At 39.3% G+C, this 25680-nt stretch overlaps 1 protein-coding gene across 1 annotated transcript in view; it reads right to left on the bottom strand.

The window, feature by feature from the left end:
* Window positions 1-25680, bottom strand: part of LOC128216514 (uncharacterized) — a 106540-nt gene that overhangs the window by 24037 nt on the left and 56823 nt on the right. Inside the window, exons 16-19 of the mRNA XM_052923099.1 lie at window positions 18449-18588; window positions 6944-7088; window positions 6248-6372; window positions 2637-2766 (exon numbers count right to left, since the gene is read on the bottom strand). Of these exons, the coding sequence (XP_052779059.1) occupies window positions 2637-2766; window positions 6248-6372; window positions 6944-7088; window positions 18449-18588 (540 nt within the window). The remainder of the gene's footprint in view (window positions 1-2636; window positions 2767-6247; window positions 6373-6943; window positions 7089-18448; window positions 18589-25680) is intronic.

The following is a 25680-nucleotide window of genomic DNA, read 5'->3' as shown; positions in this document are numbered from 1 at the left end:
GATCACGTGACCTTCCATGGTACAACATTGAAACCTATCACATACTGACGCTGCCTTTCTACTCATTGTAAAAAATCGATACCAAGGGCAGTAATGTCAGGTGCGTCCATGCTTCCCGGTTCATTGTTTTGAGTGATAAACGTCCTCGATTCGGTGAGTATTACCCCTGTTTTTTATATGTTTCAACGATAATTTTTAGAAACGACCTTGTGCACCGAATGAAGAGCAATTGCTGGTTTACGAAGACGTTTGTTTTAGATCAAAATAATGTCTGTTTTAAAATAGCTCGTGAAAACAATGCACGTTCTTACTAGGCTTCCCGACTCACTCAATGCATTTATGCTTCAAAACAACTAGTTAATATCGTTCTCTTGCGTACAAACCAAACCCGATGCTTTGTTTCGGACAATAACAGTATTGCTATTGTTTTCCGAATGCAGTCAGCCAATTTTGGAGATAAATCGGCTCATTTACGAAAATGCTTGCTGGTTCATTCTGTACTATTTTAGAACCTAGGTTCATCCCAAATCTCGAATAACTCTGGCACATTAAAATGACGAATAAAAGGCGACGATTGTTTTAAAATTCATGTATATGTTCTAAAGCACGTCTAAGAAGGGTAATTTTGTACAGGCAGTGTGTGTATACCTCGTGATAAATTATGTCATATATGCTACGTCGGAAGGCAACTTTTTGCTTAAAATGAAGACTTCAATCGAAGATAACTTTTCAGTCACTACACCATTCTAAATGAAACAAAGGGCAGTCTATGCCACCTGCAAGGAGTCCCGCTTTCGTTGTTTTACCGGAGTTTCATAAGGTTATTAGTTTCAACAAACACTTCGACAAACCTGTTTCCAAAATAATGTTTTGACAGTGCTCCGTCAGACGGCCGTATTGTGAAAAGTTTTGTTGAAGTGTTTTAAGAAACTAAACTCTCAATCAAACACTGGTAAACGACCGAAGGCGGGGCTCCGTTAGCGGCGTAGACTGCGCTATATTTCATTTATATTGGTGAAGAAAATTGGAAAGTTATCTTTGTTTAAAGTCTTCATTCGAGGAAAAATTTTGTTTTCGGACGTAGCGTTTATGACATCATTTATCACGTGTTACACACACTCTGACAGGGCTCTCTACTTAAAGTAGAACTGTCATTAATTTTGGAGGTTATATAGTAAGTCGAGACACGAACTTTTAAGACCTTAAATTGTTGACTGTTTCCTGCAGGTTGTCTCCCTTTTTATTTGGATTGCCAAAGTAAACATATAATACACTATTTTAGGTAAACTCTTAGTTCCTTTTCATTGCTATTTCCTAAAATGGTAGTTTGAAATAATCCACAATTTTGCCTTACATAATTACATAAGCAATTTTTAAAGAAGCTGTACTCCGTATGGTGAAATAGCGAAAAAGAGAGAAAATTGTCGAAACCTGACATAAACTTCGTATCGATTTGTACAATGCATTGAAACTTACTAACCGAAGTACCACATCGTTCAAAAATAAGTTGGTTTTTTTACAGTTTTTTTTTCGTATTTTTTAATTACTAGGTATGTCTTGCTAGTGGAATTAATTCCCGTAATGCGTGATTCACTTGTCGATGTCATCACGTGATATAACCAAGTTAGGTATGTAGCTTTAATATTCCAACCGTTTTGGGTAAGCCTTCGTAGCACAGAGGATACCACAATGGACTGCAATTTTGGCGACACCGGTTCTAACCCGGTCTCCGACTCGATTGGTTTTTCTACATTAATGATATGAAAGAGTAAAACATTTGTTTAAATACTTGTCATGAATTTATTTACAGAAAAAAAAACAACCTTTTTTGGTGCCAATCTGGTGCATAGTGCCTTTAATATATATAAAGGACCTCTTTTTTATTTTATCATCAAGTATGCAGAGTTCATTTATTATGTCGTTTATATGGGCTACCTTAAAGCGTCTTGTTTTTTGTCTATTTAGATTCAGGTTTGATATCTTCTTTCGTTTCAACTTTTATTCCTTGAACATATAAATCATATATCTGTACACCCTCTTATTAATAATATAATTAACAAAATTAATATTTTTGAAAAACTAAAACAAAACGACTGGTAATTCGGGTAAATACAGTGTGCCATAGATCTTCAAGATTTGGGATGAACCTAGGTTCTAAAATAGTACAGAATGAACCAGCAAGCATTTTCGTAAATGAGCCGATTTATCTCCAAAATTGGTTGTCTGCATTCGGAAAACAATAGCAATACTGTTATTGTCCAAAACAAAGCATCGGGTTTGGTTTGTACGCAAGAGAACGATATTAAATAGTTGTTTTGAAGCAAAAAATGCATTGAGTGAGTCGGGAAGCCTAGTAAGAACGTGCATTGTTTTCACGAGCTATTTTAAAACAGACATTATTTTGATCTAAAACAAACGTCTTCGTAAACCAGCAATTGCTCTTCATTCGGTGCACAAGGGCGTTTCTAAAAAATATCGTTGAAACATATAGAAAACAGTGGTAATACTCACCGAATCGAGGACGTTTATCACTCAAAACAATGAACCGGGAAGCATGGACGCACCTGACATTACTGACCTTGGATACTATCGATACTAAAAAAACTATCAAGCAAAAAACCCGAATATTAACGAACCAAAATTGAGTTTAACAATTTCGGGCGTGAATTTCTCCTTTCCTCCCGGGAAATCGAGGATGCAGTGGGCCGCTGTGACGAGGTAGTTCTGGGATATAACCGTTGCTCCACAAAACGGTCCCAGCTTACCCTGAAATAGTAAGATAAGATAAGATAAATATAGGATCTGACACGAGTTGTCATTTAATACAAGATTTTATTAAACGTGTTTATGAAATCTGTTAGTAAGCGAGCCTCTGGCGAGCTTACTAACAACTTTCATTGACGAGTTTAATAAAATTCTTGTATTAAATGACAACGAATGTCAGATCTATTTTATCACATGCTTAAAACGGTGTTTTTAATACCAATTTAGAACTTTCCACTTTCTTAACCGATTGTTTAGCCAAAGTACGCAGAGTAGAATGTCAACGATGCGCCATATAAATAGTTCCAAATTAAAATGACAAAAGTAACTAGCAGTCAAGTTTTCTTAACAAGTCACAACTATAAAAATGTGTAGTAAAATATCCATCAGCATGAATAACGAACGATTTTAACAAAAAAAAACCCCACTAAGTACACATGATGACGTCACACTCAAGAGTACATGCATTTACGCGGTTTATGTGACCTGCATCGGTCTGTCAAGTGTTACTGTGTGCACGGATTTAAAAGTTATTCGCTGTCGCTTTCTACGATGATTTTGTAGCGTTTTCTTAGTGTACATGGAGTTTCAAAACATGCAGATGATTAGGGCGAAGCCTTACTCTGTGCTGCCTGGATGTTGATGTTGAAAATGTTCCTCCAAGAATGTTTCCAGAGAACACGATGTTCTAGACGCCATGGGATGTGTAAGGAGATATATGTGCTGCGGAATTCGTATTTGGGTTTTCGGTAACCGACAGCTAATTAAACTGGCAAGCAAATGGCATTGATTGCATATTGCTTGTGTTGGTCAAGATGGAAATGTTTGAAATGTTCTTGTGGTGTTTGTCACTAATGTGGCTGTATTTGTTGACTGACTGGATATTTCTGTGACTAATGATCTTCATTATCTGGTTGGCGGAACATTGTTATCAGAAAGTTTTTGTACAAGATGTTTTCTGGCACTATGATTTGTTAGCCATTTGTCTCCCTGAAGTCTTTCAGATTCATTATTGAGGTAAGTATTTGTTGGCATTTAAACCATTTTGTTTATTAACAATGCGGAGGGATATCTAGGTTGCGTGTGATTAGTCTAGCCAATAGAAATGTCTGATAGGTTATCTTACACATGTGTAAGATACAAATATTCGTAATGGGTATATTACATGGAAAACAAGGGTTGGCATGTGATAAAAAGTATGTATCGCATCCATGATTAATCTCACGTAGACTCAGGGGCGTAGCTTCCTATAGGCCGTGTAGGCCGCGGCCTACACATTTTTCAGAAAAAAACGGGGGAAAAACTGCCAAATCTGCAATAAAAACTGAAGGCATAGGAGGGTGAAGGGCTAAAATATGAAATTCCGACAAATGCGCTTTAATATATAGGAAACCAGGTATTTCAAATATATCGTTTTCCTTTGCTCTAAAATACATTTTCACGCGACATTAATGTTTCGTATATAATTTATCGGAAGTTGCAAGTCTGCGCGTTTACGCCGTACATTAAACATTTCCAATCGGCTTGGTAAAAGTTTGCGGGCGCTTTATTATTTTAAATTGTAAACGATCTGGTGCCAATATTGCCAAACATAGTCCTACGTATCCTGATTTCGATAGTCTCACTTTGACTTCAATAGATAAAGATACCAAACAACAACTGCTAGAAAAAACTTGGCAATCATGCCTCCAGTTCCAGTGTCCACCCGAGTGTCCGAACTATGATGGACACAATTCAGGACATTGGATTCTTGTTCAATTTTTCAGCAAATCGTCTAGCAGCGGTTCAGGACGAGCTTTCTAGAGAAGTCGCAACGAAAGAGGAAATGAACCGGCGCACTAAGCTTCGCTTGTTATGTGAGACACGATGGTTCATTCGTGCGGACGCACTCGAAACGTTCCAAAATGCGTTCCCCGTTGTGGTCCACGCACTTGAAACTATTAATGAAGACGGAGGCGAGAAGGCCGGCAAGCATTTGTCCGCTGTACTGCGCTTTGAATTCATTATCTCACTTGTCGTGGCGCAACACATTTGGTACTACCGTGAACCTGACAAATCTTCTTTAGAAGGAAGGCAATGATCTACTACATGCTGTTAAAGAAACAAACGTCATTGTCAAATTGTGCAGTGACTGGAGGGCTGATTCTGATGTGTTCCTGAGGTGCAAACACCATCTTACTACTTCAGAATAACCCTGTACAATGTCTTCAAAGACAGATATAGTGCACAACATTTATTGTCATCAAAACTGGAAATTCTGCAGGACGACATGCTGCCATCAATTTATGCTGCTAAGGCCCCTGATCGCCACGAACGTTAGACACATTTAAAACAGGATGGAATGTGAGATGGAGCATCGCAGCCGCAAGTTTATCTAGACTTCAAGAGACCACGAAGCAGACCAACAAGGACCTGTATCCTAGCACATTTACAATAGTCTAGGTTCTTCTTACTATGCCACCTACATCAGCCTCTTGTGAAAGGTCGTTTAGTGGAATGAAACGAATAAAAAAACTTCCTGTGAACGACAATGAAAAGCGACAGGTTGTCATCCTTGGCCCTTATCCACAGCCACAAGAGCATGATTAGATGTTGACCGCGTCATCAATGTGTTTGCGTCGCGAAAATGCCGGAAGGTAGAGATTTTTTAATTATCCCGGAAAGTCAACTGTGCTGTAGAAAGCGACATGATATACATATATATGGCATTGTTTGTTCAAATACAAATATGATTAACTTAGATTTTGGCAACAAAATGCATTAATATTGAGTGAAATTTGATTAATAAAATGTTCAATGTTTTACTTCTATGGCCTGTCTTCTTTAGCTAAAATACGTACACAATTAACTTAAGGTAAAACATAATGATATTGTTGCTCTCTTTAATGTTTTTACAACAACAAAATATACGCCAAAACGCACATACAATCACCTAGCTAAGCAAAATTTCCGGGGGAGGGAGCATGCCCCCAGGCCCCCTTAAACGTGGCCTACACATGTATTTTCGTCAAGCTACGCCCCTGGTAGTTTTTTATAATGCCGATTAGCAAATAAATTATAATGTTGCTTTTGTCTTAACATCGTATTGATGGTTTATAGTTAGTTATACTGGTTTATCAGTGAACTAACAGTGTAAAATCAATTTGATAGTTTCTATTGTTTTGAAATATAGTCTGTGTTCAAGCCCAAATCAAACGTTAGCCGGTCAAAGTTTCTGAAATGACTTTCTGTTCTCATACAATTTGGCGCGCTTTTCCGAAATAAACTATAAAAAGTGACATTTTATATAATTTTCAGGCATATCATACTGTATACAAAACAAATCAGTATAAGAATTTTAACAAATTTCACCTCGTGAACACAAAATAGTGAATATTCGTTGAATAACCTATCTGCATTTCTATCTGATAACAATTAGAAAGTCTTTAGATCTCATGGTAACCACATTATTTGAAGAAATGTTTAAAACATTGTTTGCACTTACTCCTTCTTTAAATAGGAGCATTGTGACATGCCACGGGTGTTCCTTGGGAAAGGCATCGACTCCTTTTGAAATATAGGCTGTCGCCCTAGATTCCCTTGCCTGGTCGTGCACAGATCTGCCACAGTCTGAAAAGTCCAGGTGCAATCTATAACAAGATTGATAAAAACAACAATTTATAATACGATTTATAATTGATATAATTAACAGCAATCAATTTGTTTTGTCTTGATGCCACCCTCCCTTACAAAGAAAGTTAAAGACAATAAGCAGGTTCTATTTTAAATTTGGTACTATTAAAACGCAATCAGCGGTGGGCTCGCTTCGCTTCAGTCTCACCCGGTATGGTTTCCTTTGCCCAGTATATCCCAAATCACCTTCTTACCCCGTAAGTTATAAAATACATATTGAATTGCGTGAAGTGTATTTCGAAATTTAGCATATTACGAGCAACCTTTTAGTGAAATGTTGCTTCAAAAGGAATATGCCTTAGAAATACGCTTCAGTTTATTCTACTGCACTATTACTTAATATATGAAAAACTCTTTTCACAATATAGCGGCAACAACCAAACAATTTATATTTTTGCCTGTAGTGCCGCTCATTTGGTTAAAATTACTTATTAATTATGTAACATTGTTATTGATAATGATGACAATATGATCCTAGTTCTTGAATAAAACTGAGAACAAATCTTACAGTCGTTGTGTACTCCCTTTTGATAGACCGTGAGATGCGCAGTCTTCTCGCTTCCACAATTTTCAAAGTCCGTAGCTTCACACGAGTAGTCCCCTTCATCTTCTAATTCCAAATTGGAGATTTGCAGGTAGTTGTTTGAAAGGTGCTGTACATCCAAGGAATAAACAAAAAAAATAAAAGCAGTGAAAAATACTGCCCCATCGGAGACAGCTCCATCTTCAGTGTGTGTTACCACGTGATTAAAAGGCACAGCGCATACGCTTTGTTCCGTTTAAAATGGTGAAGATATAGTAAAGTTTTGTATGTATAAATTCAAAGCAAATTATTGCTTTCCGACGTGGCATTTATGAAGCAATTTATCACGTGCTATACACACACACTTGATGGCGATAAAGAATAAAACAGAAGTTCATATCAAATAATAACAATTACAAGCCAGGGAATTATTGGAGCCACGACATTTGTATGCGTTTAAAATGCGTCTTCCGTTGCAGTGTAAATAATAAAAAAATCGAATGTTCGTCGAGCATACATAAGCATATACAAACATAAATAATGCATGATTATATTCCTTAAAGCTGCACAATCACAGATAGAACGTTTGGCATTTTTTTGTCTTGAAACGAGCCAAAATTTGCGCAAATCCATTGAAGCCAGTTATATAAGACTGCTGACAAAAAATAGATCGCAGATTTTATATTTAAGTTAAAAAATGATGTGTTATGCATTTTTTCATAAACCGTTAGTAACAGTTTAAACCATAACACATTAATTTTCGAACGGAAATATGAAAATCTACGATCATAATTTTGGTTTGCAGATATTTATACCAAAAAAATGGTCTTTCCGAGACAAAAAATAAAAAAAGTGTAAAAATGGTATATCTGTGAGAGTGCTGCTTTAAATTAATGAATAAATTAAGATTCTGTCGAGAACCTAAAAACCTGTTTGACATGGATTGCCAAACAACAAAGAAACATTTGCATATATGACACATATTACAGCCTAGAACATGACTATCGAGCAACAAGCTTCCAATACATCAATGCATTTAGACAGAACTTCATTAGGCTTAACCTTATCACATGCTATACTATTATCATATATAACCATCACATATTTATCTGTAAATCACACATGTATAAACCAAAATATTTACATTCTCCTAGTTCTTTGTGTAGATAAAACATGATGTTTGTTATGTACGTGAAGTTAGCGGCCTAGCGGCCTAGCGGCGTGAAGTTAGCGGCCTAGCGGCGTAGCGGCGTGAAGTTAGCGGCCTGGCGGCCTAGCGGCCTAACGGCGTGAAGTTGGCGGCCTAGCGGCCTGGCGGCCTAATTATTTTTTCTATTTCCAAGCAATTGTTAATGCGTTTTTTTAAACAATGATAAATCCAGGTTTTTATTCATATAGTTACATAGCGGCCTTAAATTGTTATCTATTCAGAATATGCTTCTTTACCTTTTATTCTAAAACAATTTTAAATTAACTGTTTTATGCACAAATTATCACTCTGAAGCGTTTTTCAACTTTTTTTCAAAAAAGTCGATCAAGTACTTCAGCGACCTAGCGGCATAGCGAGGTGAAATTAGCGGCCTAGCGGCCTAGCGGCCTAAATTGAATCCTATTTCAAAGCATGTATACATGCATTTTCTTCTAAAACAATGATATTTTAACTGTTTTTATGCACAAATTAACACATTGAAGCGATTATCAACAGTTTTTTTCCAAAAACGTCGATAAAGCAGTCAGCTATTTCAAAGCATTAAACATGCCTGTTCTTCTAAAACAATGATGTGTTTACTGTTTTTATGCACAAATTATCACTCTGAAGCGTTTTAAATTTTTTCCCACAAAAAAGTCGATCGAGCACTTCAGCGGCCTAGCGGCCTGGCGGCGTGAAGTTAGCGGCCTGGCGGCCTAGCGGCCTAAAATGGTTTCCTATTTCAAAGCATGTATACATGCATTTTCTTCTAAAACAATGACATATTAACTGTTTGAATGCACTAATTAACACTTTGAAGCTATTAGCGATAATCAACATATTTTTTTCAAAAAAGTCGATTAAGCAGTCAGCTATTTTTTCAAAGCATTAAACATGCCTGATCTTCTTAATCAATGATATATTTACTGTTTATATGCACAAATTATCACTCTGAAGCGTTTTTCAACTTTTTTTTTCAAAAAGTCGATCGAGCACATCAGCGGCCTAGCGGCCTAGCGGCGTGAAGTTAGCGACCTGGCGGCCTAGCAGCCTAGCGGCCTAAAATGGTATCCTATTTCAAAGCATGTATACATGCATTTTCTTCTAAAAAATGATATGTTAATTGTTTTTATGCACAGACTATCACTCTGAGGCGATTATCAACATATTTTTGAGAAGGATAGGCATGTTCACATGCTTTGAAAAGCTGACTGCTTGTTCGACTTTTTGAAAAAAAGGTTGATAATCGCCTCAGAGTGATAGTGTGTGCTTAAAACAGTTAATATATCATTGTTTTAGAAAACAATGCATGTATACATGGTTTGAAATAGGATAGCATTTTAGGCCGCCAGGCCGCTAGGCCGCTAACTTCACGCCGCTAGGCCGCTAGGCCGCTAACTTCACGCCGCTAGGCCGCTAGGCCGCTAACTTCACGTACATATGTTTGTTTAAGGAATGAATTGCGGGAGTGATAATATTATCGGGGTATGAACACATTTGGGGTGGTTAAAGTGTACGGAGACCAAAAGGGCTCCACGCTTATCTTGACTAGCCCAATCCCATATCCCCAATAATGAAATCTATCCCGCAAATCATTTCTTTTGTGTACACCAAAAGTTCATTATTTCATTCAAGAGTTGTAAAAATAATCATTCGTTTCATGTTTAAAAAACCCTGAAAGTAGTAATTTCTCACCCATTCTGTAAATAAAACAACCCGATCATAAACGGAAGCAGTTTATCAATTATGACTATGTAATCGTTATAAAGTTGTATACTTCGCCTTTTACAATGGAAGGAGTATGGAAGCGTCAAGGTGCCACAGTGAAACTGGCATGATGGGATGGGGGGGGGGGGGGGGTAAACACAATTGCACGGTGGGGGGAGGGAGTAAACACACTGGCACAGTGAGGGATACACACACTGGCACAGTGAGAGGTAAACACACTGGCACGGTGAGGGGTAAACACACTGGCACGATGAGGGGGTAAACATACTGGCACGGTGAGGGGTAAACACACTAGCATAGTGAGGGTGTAAACACACATGCACGATGATGGGTAAACACACTGGCACAGTGAGGTGGTCCACATACTAACACAATGATGGGGTAAACACACTGGCACATTGAGGGGGTAAACACACTGGCAAGGTGAGGGGTAAACACACTGGCACAGTGAGGTGGTAAACACACTCGCACGGTGAGGGGTAAAATACACTGGCACAGTTAGGGGGTAAACAAACTGGCGCGATGAAGGGGTAAACTCACTAGCACGATGAGAGAGTAAAAACACTGGCACATTGAGGTGGTAAACACACTGGCATGGTGAGAGGTAAACACACTGGCACAGTGAGAGGGTTGAACACACTGGCATGGTGAGAGGTAAACACACTGGCATGGTGAGAGGGTTAAACACAATGGCACATTGAGGGGGTGAACACACTAACACAGTGAGGTGATAAACACACTGGCACAGTGAGAGGGTTTAACACACTGGCTTGGTGAGAGGTTAACACACTGGCACAATGAGGGGGTAAACACAATGGCAGAGTGAGGTGATAAACACACTGGCACAGTGAGGGGGGTTAACACACTGGCATGGTGAGGGGTAAACACACTGGCACAGTGAGGGGGGGGGGGTAACACACTGGCATGGTGAGAGGTAAACACACTGGCACGATGAGGGGTTGGACACACTAACACAATGAGGTGATAAACACAATAGCACAGTGAGTGGATAAACAGACTGGCTTGGTGAGAGGTAAACACACTGGCACAGTGAGGGGTAAACACACTGGCACAGTGAGGGTGTAAACACACTGTCACGGTGAGGTGATAAACACACTAGCACAGTGAGTGAATAAACACACTGGCTTGGTGAGAGGTAAACACACTGGCACAATGAGGGGGTAAACATACTGGCTTGGTGAGCACAGTGAGTGAATAAACACACTGGCTTGGTGAGAGGTAAACACACTGGCACATTGAGGGGTAAACATACTGGCTTAGTGAGGGTAAACACACTGGCACATTGAGGTGGTAAACAAACTGGCACGATGAGGGGGAAAACACACTGGCACATTCAGGGGGCAAACAAACTGGCACAATGAGGGGGTAAACATACTGGCTTGGTGAGAGGTAAACACACTAACACAGTGAGGTGATAAACACACTGGCACAGTGAGAGGAATAAACACACTGGCTTGGAGAGAGGTAAACACACTGGCACGATGAGGGGGTGAACACACTAACACAGTGAGGTGATAAACACACTGGCACAGTGAGAGGGTTAAACACACTGGCACAGTAAGAGGTAAACACACTGGCATGGTGAGGGGGTAAACACACTGGCACAGTGAGGGGGGTTAACACACTGGCATGGTGAGAGGAAAACACACTGGCATGATGAGGGGGTAAACACACTGGCACATTGAGAGGCTTAACACACTGGCTTGGTGAGAGGTAAACACACTGGCACATTGAGCGGGTAAACACACTAACACAGTGAGGGTGTAAAATACACTGGCTTTGTGAGAGGGAAATACACTGGCACATTGAGGTGGTAAACACACTGGCTGTGTGAGAGGTAAACACACTTGCACATTGAGGGGGTTTAACACACTGGTTGGTGAGAGGTAAACACACTGGCACAGTGAGGGGGCTAAACACACTGGCATGGTGAGAGGTAAACACACTGGCACAGTGAGGGGGTAAACACACTGGCACAATGAGGGGGTAAACACACTGGCTTGGTGAGAGGTAAATACACTGGCACATTGAGGTGGTAAACACACTGGCACGATGAGAGGGTAAACACACTGGCTTGGTGAGAGGTAAACACACTGGCACATTGAGGAGGGTAGCACACTGACACATTGAGGTGGTTAACACACTGGCACAGTGACAGAGTTTACACACTGGCTTGGTGAGAGGTTAACACACTGGCACATTTAGGGGGTTAACACACTGGCACAGTGAGAGTGTAAACACATTGGCTTGGTGAGACGTAAACACACTGGCACTTTGAGGGGTAAACACACTGGCACAGTGAGGGGTAAACACACTGGCACATTGAGAGCGTAAACACACTGGCTTGGTGAGAGGGTTAAACACACTGGCACAGTAAGAGGTAAACACACTGGCATGGTGAGGGGGTAAACACACTGGCACAGTGAGGGGGGTTAACACACTGGCATGGTGAGAGGAAAACACACTGGCAAGATGAGGGGGTAAACACACTGCACATTGAGAGGCTTAACACACTGGCTTGGTGAGAGGTAAACACACTGGCACATTGAGCGGGTAAACACATTAACACAGTGAGGATGTAAAATACACTGGCTTTGTGTGAGGGAAATACACTGGCACATTGAGGTGGTAAACACACTGGCTGTGTGAGAGGTAAACACACTTGCACATTGAGGGGGTTTAACACACTGGTTGGTGAGAGGTAAACACACTGGCACAGTGAGGGGGGCTAAACACACTGGCATGGTGAGAGGTAAACACACTGGCACAGTGAGGGGGTAAACACACTGGCTTGGTGAGAGGTAAATACACTGGCACATTGAGGTGGTAAACACAGTCACGATGAGAGGGTAAACACACTGGCACATTGAGGAGGGTAACACACTGGCACATTGAGGTGGTAAACACACTGGCACAGTGAGAGGGTTAACACACTGGCTTGGTGAGAGGTTAACACACTGGCACATTTAGGGGGTTAACACACTGGCACAGTGGGAGTGTAAACACATTGGCTTGGTGAGACGTAAACACACTGGCACTTTGAGGGGGTAAACACACTGGCACAGTGAGGGGGTAAACACACTGGCACATTGAGAACGCAAACACACTGGCATGGTGAAAGGGAATCACACTGACACTTTGAGGGGGTAAACATACTGGCTTGGTGAGAGGTAAGCACACTGGCACATTGAGGGGGTAAACACACTGGCACAATGAGGGGGTAAACACACTGGCTTGGTGAGAGGTAAATACACTGGCACATTGAGGTGGTAAACACACTGGCACAGTGAGAGGGTTAACACACTGGCTTGGTGAGAGGTTAACACACTGGCACATTGAGGAGGGTAGCACACTGGCACATTGAGGTGGTTAACACACTGGCACAGTGACAGAGTTAACACACTGGCTTGGTGAGAGGTAAACACACTGGCTTGGTGAGAGGTAAACACACTGGCACATTGAGGGGGTAGCACACTGGCACATTGAGGTGGTAAACACACTGGCACAGTGAGAGGGTTAACACACTGGCATGGTGAGAGGTTAACACACTGGCACATTGAGGGGGTAGCACACTGGCACATTGAGGTGGTAAACACACTGGCACAGTGAGAGGGTAAACACACTGGCACAGTGAGAGCGTAAACACACTGGCTTGGTGAGAGGTAAACACACTGGCACTTTGAGGGGTAAACACACTGGCACATTGAGGGGGTAAACACACTGGCACAGTGAGAGCGTAAACACACTGGCTTGGTGATAGGTAAACACACTGGCACTTTGAGGGGTAAACACTCTGGCACAGTGAGGGGGTAAACACACTGGCACAGTGGGAGCGTAAACACACTGGCTTGATGAGAGGTAAACACACTGGCACTTTGAGGGGTAAACACACTGGCACAGTGAAGGGGTAAACACACTGGCACAGTGAGAGCGTAAACACACTGGCTTGGTGAGAGGTAAACACACTGGCAAGATGAGGGGGTAAACACACTGCACATTGAGAGGCTTAACACACTGGCTTGGTGAGAGGTAAACACACTGGCACATTGAGGGGTAAACACACTGGCACAGTGAAGGGGTAAACACACTGGCACAGTGAGAGCGTAAACACACTGGCATGGTGAGAGGTAAACACACTGGCAAGATGAGGGGGTAAACACACTGCACATTGAGAGGCTTAACACACTGGCTTGGTGAGAGGTAAACACACTGGCACATTGAGCGGGTAAACACATTAACACAGTGAGGATGTAAAATACACTGGCTTTGTGTGAGGGAAATACACTGGCACATTGAGGTGGTAAACACACTGGCTGTGTGAGAGGTAAACACACTTGCACATTGAGGGGGTTTAACACACTGGTTGGTGAGAGGTAAACACACTGGCACAGTGAGGGGGCTAAACACACTGGCATGGTGAGAGGTAAACACACTGGCACAGTGAGGGGGTAAACACACTGGCACAATGAGAGGGTTAACACACTGGCTTGGTGAGAGGTAAATACACTGGCACATTGAGGTGGTAAACACAGTCACGATGAGAGGGTAAACACACTGGCACATTGAGGAGGGTAACACACTGGCACATTGAGGTGGTAAACACACTGACACAGTGAGAGGGTTAACACACTGGCTTGGTGAGAGGTTAACACACTGGCACATTTAGGGGGTTAACACACTGGCACAGTGGGAGTGTAAACACATTGGCTTGGTGAGACGTAAACACACTGGCACTTTGAGGGGTAAACACACTGGCACAGTGAGGGGGTAAACACACTGGCACAATGAGAGCGCAAACACACTGGCTTGGTGAGAGGGAAACACACTGACACTTTGAGGGGGTAAACACACTGGCACCTTGAGTGGTCAAACATACTGGCTTGGTGAGAGGTAAGCACACTGGCACATTGAGGGGGTAAACACACTGGCACAATGAGGGGGTAAACACACTGGCTTGGTGAGAGGTAAATACACTGGCACATTGAGGTGGTAAACACACTGGCACAGTGAGAGGGTTAACACACTGGCTTGGTGAGAGGTTAACACACTGGCACATTGAGGAGGGTAGCACACTGGCACATTTAGGTGGTTAACACACTGGCACAGTGACAGAGTTAACACACTGGCTTGGTGAGAGGTAAACACACTGGCTTGGTGAGAGGTAAACACACTGGCACATTGAGGGTGTAGCACACTGGCACATTGAGGTGGTAAACACACTGGCACAGTAGGAGGGTTAACACACTGGCATGGTGAGAGGTTAACACACTGGCACATTGAGGGGGTAGCACACTGGCACATTGAGGTGGTAAACACACTGGCACAGTGAGAGCGTAAACACACTGGCTTGGTGAGAGGTAAACACACTGGCACTTTGAGGGGTAAACACACTGGCACAGTGAGGGGGTAAACACACTGGCACAGTGAGGGGGTAAACACACTGGCACAGTGAGGGGGCTAAACACACTGGCATGGTGAGAGGTAAACACACTGGCACAGTGAGGGGGTAAACACACTGGCACAGTGAGAGCGTAAACACACTGGCTTGATGAGAGGTAAACACACTGGCACTTTGAGGGGTAAACACACTGGCACAGTGAAGGGGTAAACACACTGGCACAGTGAGAGCGTAAACACACTGGCTTGGTGAGAGGTAAACACACTGGCACAGTGAGAGCGTAAACACACTGGCTTGGTGAGAGGTAAACATACTGGTTTGTGAGAGGTAAACACACTGGCACATCGAGGTGGTAAACACACTAGCACAGTGAGGGGGTAAACACACTGGCACATTGAGGGGGTAAACACACTAACACAGTGAGGGGGTAAACATACTGGCACATTGAGGGGGTAAACACACTAACACAGTGAGGGGGTAAACACACTGGCTTGGTGAAGGGGTTAACACACTGGCTTGGTGAGAGGTAAACACACTGGCACAGTGAGGGGGTAAACACACTGGCACAGTGAGGGGGTAAACACACTGGCACTGTCTGGGGGTAAACACACTGGCATAGTGAGCGGTTAACACACGGGCTTGTTGAGAGGTAAACACACTGGCCAATGAGGGGGTAAACACACTGGCACAGTGAGGTTGTTAACATTGACAGATTGAAGGGGTACACACTGGCACAGTGAGGCGGTAAACAAATTGGCTTTGTGAGAGGTTAACACACTGGCACATTGAGGTGGTAAATACACTGGCATAGTGAGGTGATTAACACACTTGCACGATGAGGGGGTAAACATACTGGCTTGATGAAAGGTAAACACACTGCCACATTGAGGTGGTAAACAACCTGACAAGATGAGAGGGTTAACACACTGGCATAGTGAGTTTGGAAAACACACTGGCACAGTGAGGGGGTTAACACACTGGCTTTGTGAAAGGTAAACACACTGGCACAGTGAGGTGGTAAACACACTGGCACGATGAGAGGGTTAAACACACTGACACAGTGAGGGGATAAACACACTGGCTCAGTGAGAGCGTTAAACACACTGATACGGTGATGGTGTACCAGTACTGGTGTTCTTCTTTATTGTAAAAGGCGGAATGTAAAACTTTATAACGATAAGCTAAGTCATAATTATGAGTTAGTATCTCTGAATTAGGAGATAGTTAGTCGTAATTAATATTAGATACTTAATTACTATTAGATAGTATCTCGTAATTAGGAGAGAGTAAAATATTTTTCACTTTGGCACCTGGACGCTTCCATAGGGTTAACAGTTAACAAATTATAAATTCATACTTTCTAAAATGTTGACATAATACAATCAAAAAGATAAACATTTTTCATGTAAATTGGTAGGCGATGGTTCGCGATCCGAACATATCCGAAGATGTTACGTTCATCGGATGATAACCGCAATTGCCGAAAGGCAGTTTATTCAAGAAATGGACGTTGAGCATGTTGAGGTGTAACTATATTGTACAACACGCAAGGTATTAAAACGTCATTGTTATTTAAATATTGCGCTCCAATTCGATAAGCGCAACGTCATTTAACCAATGATATACGACGCTACAAAATAAGCTATTCTTTTATACAAACGTATCATGTCTGTTTCACTTCTTTAAAATAAAAAAAATACTTTAATGCAGAAGATACTGCTTATGTATAATCACAATGAATATTTCTTTTAAACTGTAATTTGCTCGCGTGCCGTACTGCGTTTAAACAGCATTTACGGTAGAAAAATGCGATCAATCCTTAAATTATTATCCGCAAGTTTCTATTTAATTTAACTGATAGCAATAAATGCTTAATAAGTTATACTCGAGGTTTATTTCTAATTTAATGTAAATAAAGTAGTTTTTGATTTAATAAATAGAGGAACACTCGATATTTCCTCTTGATTTCACGAAAAACGTTTGTTACTTTCTCATTCGAAACTCCTCGGTCATTTTCTACGAAAACAACATCAGCATTAGAAACTCCTCGGCCATTTCTTTCGAAAACAACCTCGGATGTATTTGGACGGTTTACAAACTAAAAATGCAGTCCGCTGCAAGTAGATCGCGTAGTAATTGTATTTAACAGTTAAACTTTATGACTTAACTCTTTGGAATCTTAATTATGTTTGCAATAATACACTTCACTGGAAATCAATGTAAACTTAGAACAATAAATACAACTCTATAAAACTACAATTAATTAATGATTTAATTTAAAAAAATACGAACTACTTCAACTGATGTACCGGCATACATCCGAGGTTGTTTTCGATAAAAATGGCCGAGGAGTTCCGAACGCAACCTCGGATATATATTGACGGTTTCACAGGTGCTCGTAACATTGCCTGGATACAGTTTTCATTATTTATCTTTTTGGTCAAGATAGTGAATATATGTCATTTAAAAAAATATTTCACAATTTTTCATGAAAACAGTAAGTATATATATTAATAAATATAAAGTGAACATGTGCAAAAATTAATCAATTCCAAACGGACCAAATCAATAGAACATAGTTCCTAAAATAATGGAGATAATAATTTTTACACTTTTGGTAAGGTAAGATTCCCATCTCCAAGAAAAAATTTTTTTATGCTAGTTAGATTTACCTTTACGGCATATTCAAACAAAATGCACCGACCAGAAACTGAAATTTGTCATTATGTTGTGTTTTACTGAATATGTGGTATTCGGCTAATCAATAGCGCCTCAAAATGTTATTGAAAAGACACGTATACAATCGTTGATGCATTTCAGCTGTTCATTCATGGATACTTGGCGCTTATATAAAACCAAATGAATAACCATCTTACGCTTGATTAAACTTATAAACATTCATTGTGCCCCTCCCCAACTTCACTGGTTGGTCACCAGAAAAGCGTCCTCTCATATTATCCCCTATACATTCAACCCTTTCAGGAAATATTGCAAGTAAGCTTTCTAAAGGTTCGCTATATAGTACTTTCAATTTTCCTGAACATGTTGAATTAAACTGTGTAATTATAATTATATGACGACTCGAGAAAAATCCTATATTAAAAAACAACAACATCAGAAATATCTAACTGATAATGAATACATTATGACTGACCTTCATTCTCGTGTTTTCATCATAATCGATGACCTTGCCGTCCTTTTTCCAGAGGACATTTTTGGCATTGAGAACAGCGCATGCCAGGAAAACCATGTTGCCAACAATCCCTTCTTCATTTCTGGGTCCCTTGAAACCCTCTAAAATGGAAAGATGTCAATCAAATCAATAGTTTACATCTACTCGTGATATTAATTAATTCTCTTTACACGTGGCATTATTGGATAAGAACGATGCCGTAAATCTTGAGTTTAAATAGTTTTTGAAAGCTTTGTTTTAACTCCTCCGTTTTTATATTTTTGTATTATTTTATTTCGTTAATTTTGTTTCCACTCGTTTTTCTTTCCCGCACCACCAAATATTTTTCCTATATGTTCCATAGTTCATTAACCGATTTGCATGCAAGATAACACTGATTTCTAGTGCTTCGCGACCCCAACAACATATTTGGGGAGAAAGCTCCACTTGTGTACTAAACATTAAACAGATTAAGAAAACCAGTAACGCTTCTCCTAAGAAAAATAAAAGTGGTTAAACGTAAAGACTTTGTGTTCGGTAAAATCATTCAGAACTCTTCGGCCATTTTCTCCGAAAACAACCTTGATGAATATTCATGGCAAGATTTTTGAAAATCCTATATTGCATGGTCAAGATTCAGCCTGGACAAGGATCATTTAAACCTTTAACTACGCCTGACTATAAAATTTGAGGTACGGACTGTGTGTAACACGCCTCCTCATCATGAATAACTTTCATAGCAAGATTTTTGAAAAAAAATACATTGTATAATGCATGGTCTATACACAGACCGGACAAGGTTCAGTCCAGATGAACGGACGGACGGACGCACATACACGGAACCGCCATTGTGACAACTATATCTCGCTCACTGCAAGCGGGCTCCACAAAAAGGAAATAAAAACAAGTGGTATGCTTAAGGGCATAAAAAAGAAACAAATGTTAAGTCACAAACTATATGAGTACTCGGTTTCTTATGTTCTTACTCCCTCGGTAAACATTATAAGTGTATTTTAACTATAGAATATATCATATAATAGATAGATTATGGTTTGCTTACACAGCATCATAGTTCCACGTATGTGTAATAATGCGTAATTAGGCATGGAAACGCTCATTGCTTATAATTAAATAGTATTGTTACGGGCTCTACCACAAGATTTAAAAAGTTTACGAAACTCAATCAGTATTGGGGCAGTTTAAGAAAAATAATCTAAATGGTAATACGGGTTGCAGCAGTAAAATCCGCATCACGATCTTGATATGGCAAATATCTACTGGATGAGTAGAATTCCAAAATCAATGTCTAACTATTTGGACTACCAACCTCACAGAAAACTTATTACGCTAGTTTCACTTTTTGTGAAGGTGTTGTAATGATGAGGTTATTGTTTAATGCTGTCACAATGTTGTCATAACTTTAGTGCCTAAATGTATTTGTAACTTTTTTCATCTAATTATCATTCGAGTTATGAGTAATTGTATAAATAATTCAAGACTAGCCTCTTATAACGATTTGCAAGTAATAAACAGATCATGAAGTTTGAATTATATGACAGAGTTATGTTTTCTGACGTCTTGTTAACGATATTGTCAGAGCAAATGTATTAATATGAGTATTGTATAACTTAAATTTATTTTTCTATAATGCTTTAATTAAAAAAGGATATATTTGTTTAAAGGAAAGAAAATTATTTTATTCGAATCTAGCTTTCCAATTTATGCACATTATTATTGGTTGAACGTGTAGGGCAGGTGAATATTGCCCGAGCTAGAGTAGAATAGACTTATTTTCTACCAAAATAAACAATAAAACATAAAAAAAAATTGCGCAACAAGAATTGCTAAAAAATATAATACAGTATTAGCTATGTGTGTGCTTATATTGCTACTATTACATTTAATTTAAATATAAGTTTTTGTTCGTTTTGTTTACCCCACCCGTCCACTAGCTAAAGAACTTCAGCGAACACGTTATATATTACCTTTTTGGATGTGTTCGCTGAAGAGAACGCCGTATCCAAACCCTACCAGAATTCGTGACATTTTTATGTCACGCTGTTATTTCACTTGTATGCATTGTACAGACAAAATAGCTGTATCCTTAGGTTAATGAAATAAAATCTAGTTCAAAAACTCATTTTCAAAACCAAAAAACGCTTTAAAGATAGTTGATTTAGCATTTTAATAAATCCTATTACAAGCATTCCTTATCTAGGTCATAGTTGTGTTCAAATTTAATCACGTGACACCAAGATTTTCAGAAAATACCCATGTGCCCTAGTGTTTATTTTGCTGTTATTTTTTTCTATTTTGAATAATTTATAAATAACTAATAACAAATTTGGAATAATTAAATTGTTTTTACTTATCAAAAGGTATTTACAGCCTTACTGCAATTGGATTCAACTAAATGAACAATGTAAATCCGATGCTATAAATAGAATCCATCGACGTCATCATGGTCATGTGATTGCATTGCATCATCACACTCGATTGATTCTGGTTGACTTTACTATGGGGGTTACGCCATAACTTTAATGTGTTGTAAACATAAAAAAAATATCAACATTAAAGTTATGGAAGCCAGAACTACCCGTCCACTTGTTAAACCGTTGCATAGAGGCTGTGTACTGGTTGCTAAAAATGTTGCCATAACGTATTAAAATTCCACATCTCTAACGTTGGGACAACGTTTTACCACACGATATACATTGTTTTCTGTTCAGTATAGCAATCACGTATTTTTATGTAAAACACATGTGTAATAAAAATGCTCTACATCTTTTGTCGGAAAATATATCACTCCGCAAGTTTGTAAACAAGTTAATTGGCAAAAATAATTGTTTAATTGGCTATTTCTATCAATGCTCACTTTGTATGTATGATAAAGATTCATTGAAAAACAGTATTATATTATCAATACATGGTATTTCGTCTTGATTTCGAAAACAGTTTTGAAAACGTTTGGTACTTATTTTTTTTTAAATTGATATGTCATTAACATATAACAAATTATGACATCATCTTACCAGATATTAAATATTTAAAAGAAAGCAGTTTTTGTTCAAAGTATTAAATTAGTTTTTGTTGTATTTCTTACTGGATAACGGTTTAGTATGCATTCTAAATCTAAACAGAATTTAACCGAGATGTATCTGATTTTAAATCATTCCGAGTACTTATTTCTGTAATGCATGTAACGCAGATCAAGGTAATGCTTTGTGGTATTCGGCTCATCACAAAAGCAGGTGAACATGTCTGGTCGTTTTTGCTATTTTTCATTGTAAAGAACACGAGATAAAAGGAATATGATACTCCTCACCATATAATACACACCTTTATCCAACTCGTGCAGGAAATATGTTAGTTAGGCCTAAAAAAATGTGTGGTTCGGGTCACCCGACCCTATCTGGAAAATATCGCCGACCCTACTGTTTTTTTTTTTTGGTGCGAGTTGCGAAAAAAAACAACACTCCAGAACGACGGGAGTTTAAGCTCATAACACCCAAGATTAGTTTCGAAGATGTAGAGTTAATGTTTTTGTTCGCGCCGGGATCTGTATCCGAGATTGACATGTCAACATCCAACAAGGGGCCATGGACCCGTTTGTACGAAGAACAAGTGTACGATATTCCTGTCGTACAATTTATCGGGAAATTCTCCGACTTTTCGCTCTTCAGAGTAATGTATATACAATGGAACAAAATGTCTGTGGATAAGAGTATAAGTTTTCCCACACATAAGATTGAATGCCGGTCTAATTTTAATATACCCCACCCACCACTGCAGGACAAGGCATGACCCTTTTCACTTGTCAGATGCAATCATAAGAAAATAGTTTAAATAAAATAGCAGCAGGGCAAACATACTACTAGTATCTATTTAGAAAGGAAATATAAAATACTGGGAGTTCTGACATAGGCTGGTGCCTGACAAAATGTGACTTTCTTTTAAACTGGGACTGAAACCTGTGTCTGTTGTCATTTGTACAGTTTATAAATTATTCCTAACTTTACTTCTTGGAGAATGGCAGAGAAATATTTTTGAGATGCTGAAGCAGGTCAGTATTGTCACATTTAAATATCAATATGTTTTGCTTTCGGAAGGTGTGTGACGAATGACATAAAAACTAGCAATGGCACACCACCTAACTGCAGCGATGCTCAGCAATGTCCTTATATAACTGAAATTCTGCTGAAAAAGGACATTAACAATGCAAACAAACATGTACCAAATAAAAAAAAAATAAAAAAAAAATCCCGACCTACCCTACCTATTCTTGGGGACCATGTTACCCAAACCACATAATCTATTTTTAGGCCTTACCTTGCTTTGTCATATATTTCCAGAACTCTTTTGATAAAATTGTTGATTATATGGCGAATCGTGACATATCTTAAACATCCATAACGTTAAGAAAATGTTTGCGATGACCTTGCCACTATGTTGAGACAACAATGCCTTATCATGTAGTTATAACGTTGTTAGAAGGTTATATGTTGGTCGCCAAAGTAACGTTGCCACAACGTTATGAAAACATCACCACTCATAACGTTTTAACAATGTTATGCATAACATTAAGTCAATGTTAGAGGTAAGATTGTTACAACATTGTCACAACGTTATGTGTAAGCTAATCTTTGACACCAAGGTTTGTAGGCATACATATATGTGTCGTTAAAGAAAGATCACCATTGAGTTGTTTGGCAAATGGGCTAGTCTATTGATATATGTTAACCACCCTTATCTAAACAGAAGAAATAATAAAAGGAGATTGTAATTAGCATTGGTATTGGTGTTGGCTTCAGCGTTCAAAACATTAACCGCACCAGAAAAACGTTGAAGATATTGAAACGGAATGTAGCACTTGTAACAGCAACAGTTTTTCTGGCTTTAATTATCATTGAGTAAGGCTCCTTTTCGTAAAGTTTGACATTGTTTATACAAATGGTGCTCTTTTTGGTATTTTGCTTAAAGCTTAAGCAATGAAGCATAAACACACGTTTTAATACAGCTTATACATTTAAAATTTAAACATTTAAACAGTATATTTCAAAATAGATTAAGCAACTAAGGTTAGGACTTTAAAGCTAAACAAGATAACCTACCTACCAGCATCTAAATATGTCGGTAGCGAAACGCCGAACAAACTGTTTATTAAATATGTCATATTGTTATGTTTTCATATAAGTCTGGAAAACACCCAATCAATGCAATTCTAGGTGTTTTTGTTTCTTTTTTTGTAGTAGGTGGATTGACAGTCATAACACGATCATTTAGATAAAAAAGATGACACAGGTACCTACACTGCTCTCGGTTGTGCTATTCAGCTGAATATTTATTATGCTGAGCAGATCGAGTTAAACTACCGTGATAACAGATAGTTCAATGCTTTGTGTCGTTGTAACATAACAAGCTGACGGTATTCTATCGCCGCAATTCACCCCCCAAACATCGCAGACGACCAGTGCAACGCCTACGGTCCAAGACTAAGGCATGTATAACGCCATAATGTCGAAGCTCGGATAAATTGAATTTCGCCAAAAGTCCATGGAGAACAAATTAAATAAACTCGATAAAATTGAGGCTGATGTGAAAAACGTTACATCGAAAGTAAACATAGTAGAATAAAAAGTTATTTCTCTTGAAAAGCAAGTAGTTGAAACAAATAAGCAAATGGTGGAACTAGAAATAAGCAGAAACTATGACAGCCAAGTGTGTGAAGAACTAAACCAAAAGCTCAAATCCGTGGAAAAACATTTAAGTGAACAAAAGAATTATAACGAGGCCCTAAGTCAAAATCTTGAAAAAAATGCAGAAAACTAATGCCGAATTAAACGAAGACATGATAGACTTACAATTAAGATCAATGAGAGACAATTTGTTGTTTTTTAATATTGCAGAAGAAAATACGTTTGAATCCCGCAAGTCGGAAAAATGCATTGAATTTTTTTTGGCATTCTGTGACAATGAACTTAAAATAGACAACGCCAGTTCAAACTTTAAAATAGATCGGGCGCACCGCTTAGGAAAGTTTGAACAGGGTAAACGCCGACCAATCGTCACCAAATTCATTTTTATACGGTGATAGAGTGACTGCTAGGGAAGCAGCCCGTACACAGCTGAGAGGGTCTGCATACAGTGTCGGTGAACAGTTTCCTAAGGTTATTCAGGAAAGGCGTCGCAAACTACTCCCGTATCTAGTGCAGGCCAGAAGGCAGGGTAAGGACGCCTACTTGTCATACGACACCTTGTTCATAGATAGGGCACGCTATACGCACGATAAGCCCCCTGCTGGCCCTGTACCGGAACTGCCCCGTAGGCGACCATGGAATCAGCGCCAATCAGACGCTGGTCGTACGGACAGGAGCCCTGCTGCCTCCGGAAGAAGCGAGCACCGAGAGGATCCCGGAAGCGGCTCACAGAACCCGCCGAATACCGGAAACCAGAGCAACGCACGGATAGACCCATAGGACACCGCACAGAAGCAGCTCCGCTGTATCTCTTGGAATGTGCAAGGACTTTCTTCAAAGTTAAATGATAACAATTTCTTGAACTTCATATCAAATTATGACATTCTTATTTTTTTCTGAAACGTGGTTAGCTAAATCGACAAATGCTAATATTGACAATTATCTTAGCTTTTCCTGTCCACGTCCAAAATGTAACAAAAAAGCAAAGCGCCACAGCGGCGGTGTAATAGTTTATTATAAAAAGAAATATTTTGGTCATATCAAACTTGTTTCTAAAAATGAAAAAGGTATACTTTGGTTTAAACTTTGCAAAAATTATTTTGGTACTCAGAATGATTTGTTTTATTTGTAGTTGCTATGTACCTCCAGAAGGATCGGATGTTTATAAAAATAGAAATTCACAATTATTTGAATATGACTTCTACATGACCAATTGTCGTCTGACATAATTAACTACGGGCAATTAGGTGACATTATGCTTACAGGAGATTTTAACGGTAGAATAGGACAAAGGTCGGATCTGGTTGAAAATATTAACCTTGACCGATTCATCGATATGGCCTATTACTGATTTACCGTTTGATAAAATACCCTAGAGATGTTCAATGGATAATCAAATTAACGGCTTTGGAAATAAGCTTTTAAATATATGCAAGGAAAATAGTATTTTTACTGTTAATGGGCGGCTGGAAAGTGGGAAATTTACATGCCATAACCTAATAAGGAACCGTTTAGCCG

This window comes from Mya arenaria, chromosome 14 (genome assembly GCF_026914265.1).
Source record: "Mya arenaria isolate MELC-2E11 chromosome 14, ASM2691426v1".
NCBI classification, from domain to species: domain Eukaryota; kingdom Metazoa; phylum Mollusca; class Bivalvia; order Myida; family Myidae; genus Mya; species Mya arenaria.
This window is presented reverse-complemented; position numbering and strand designations above follow the sequence as displayed.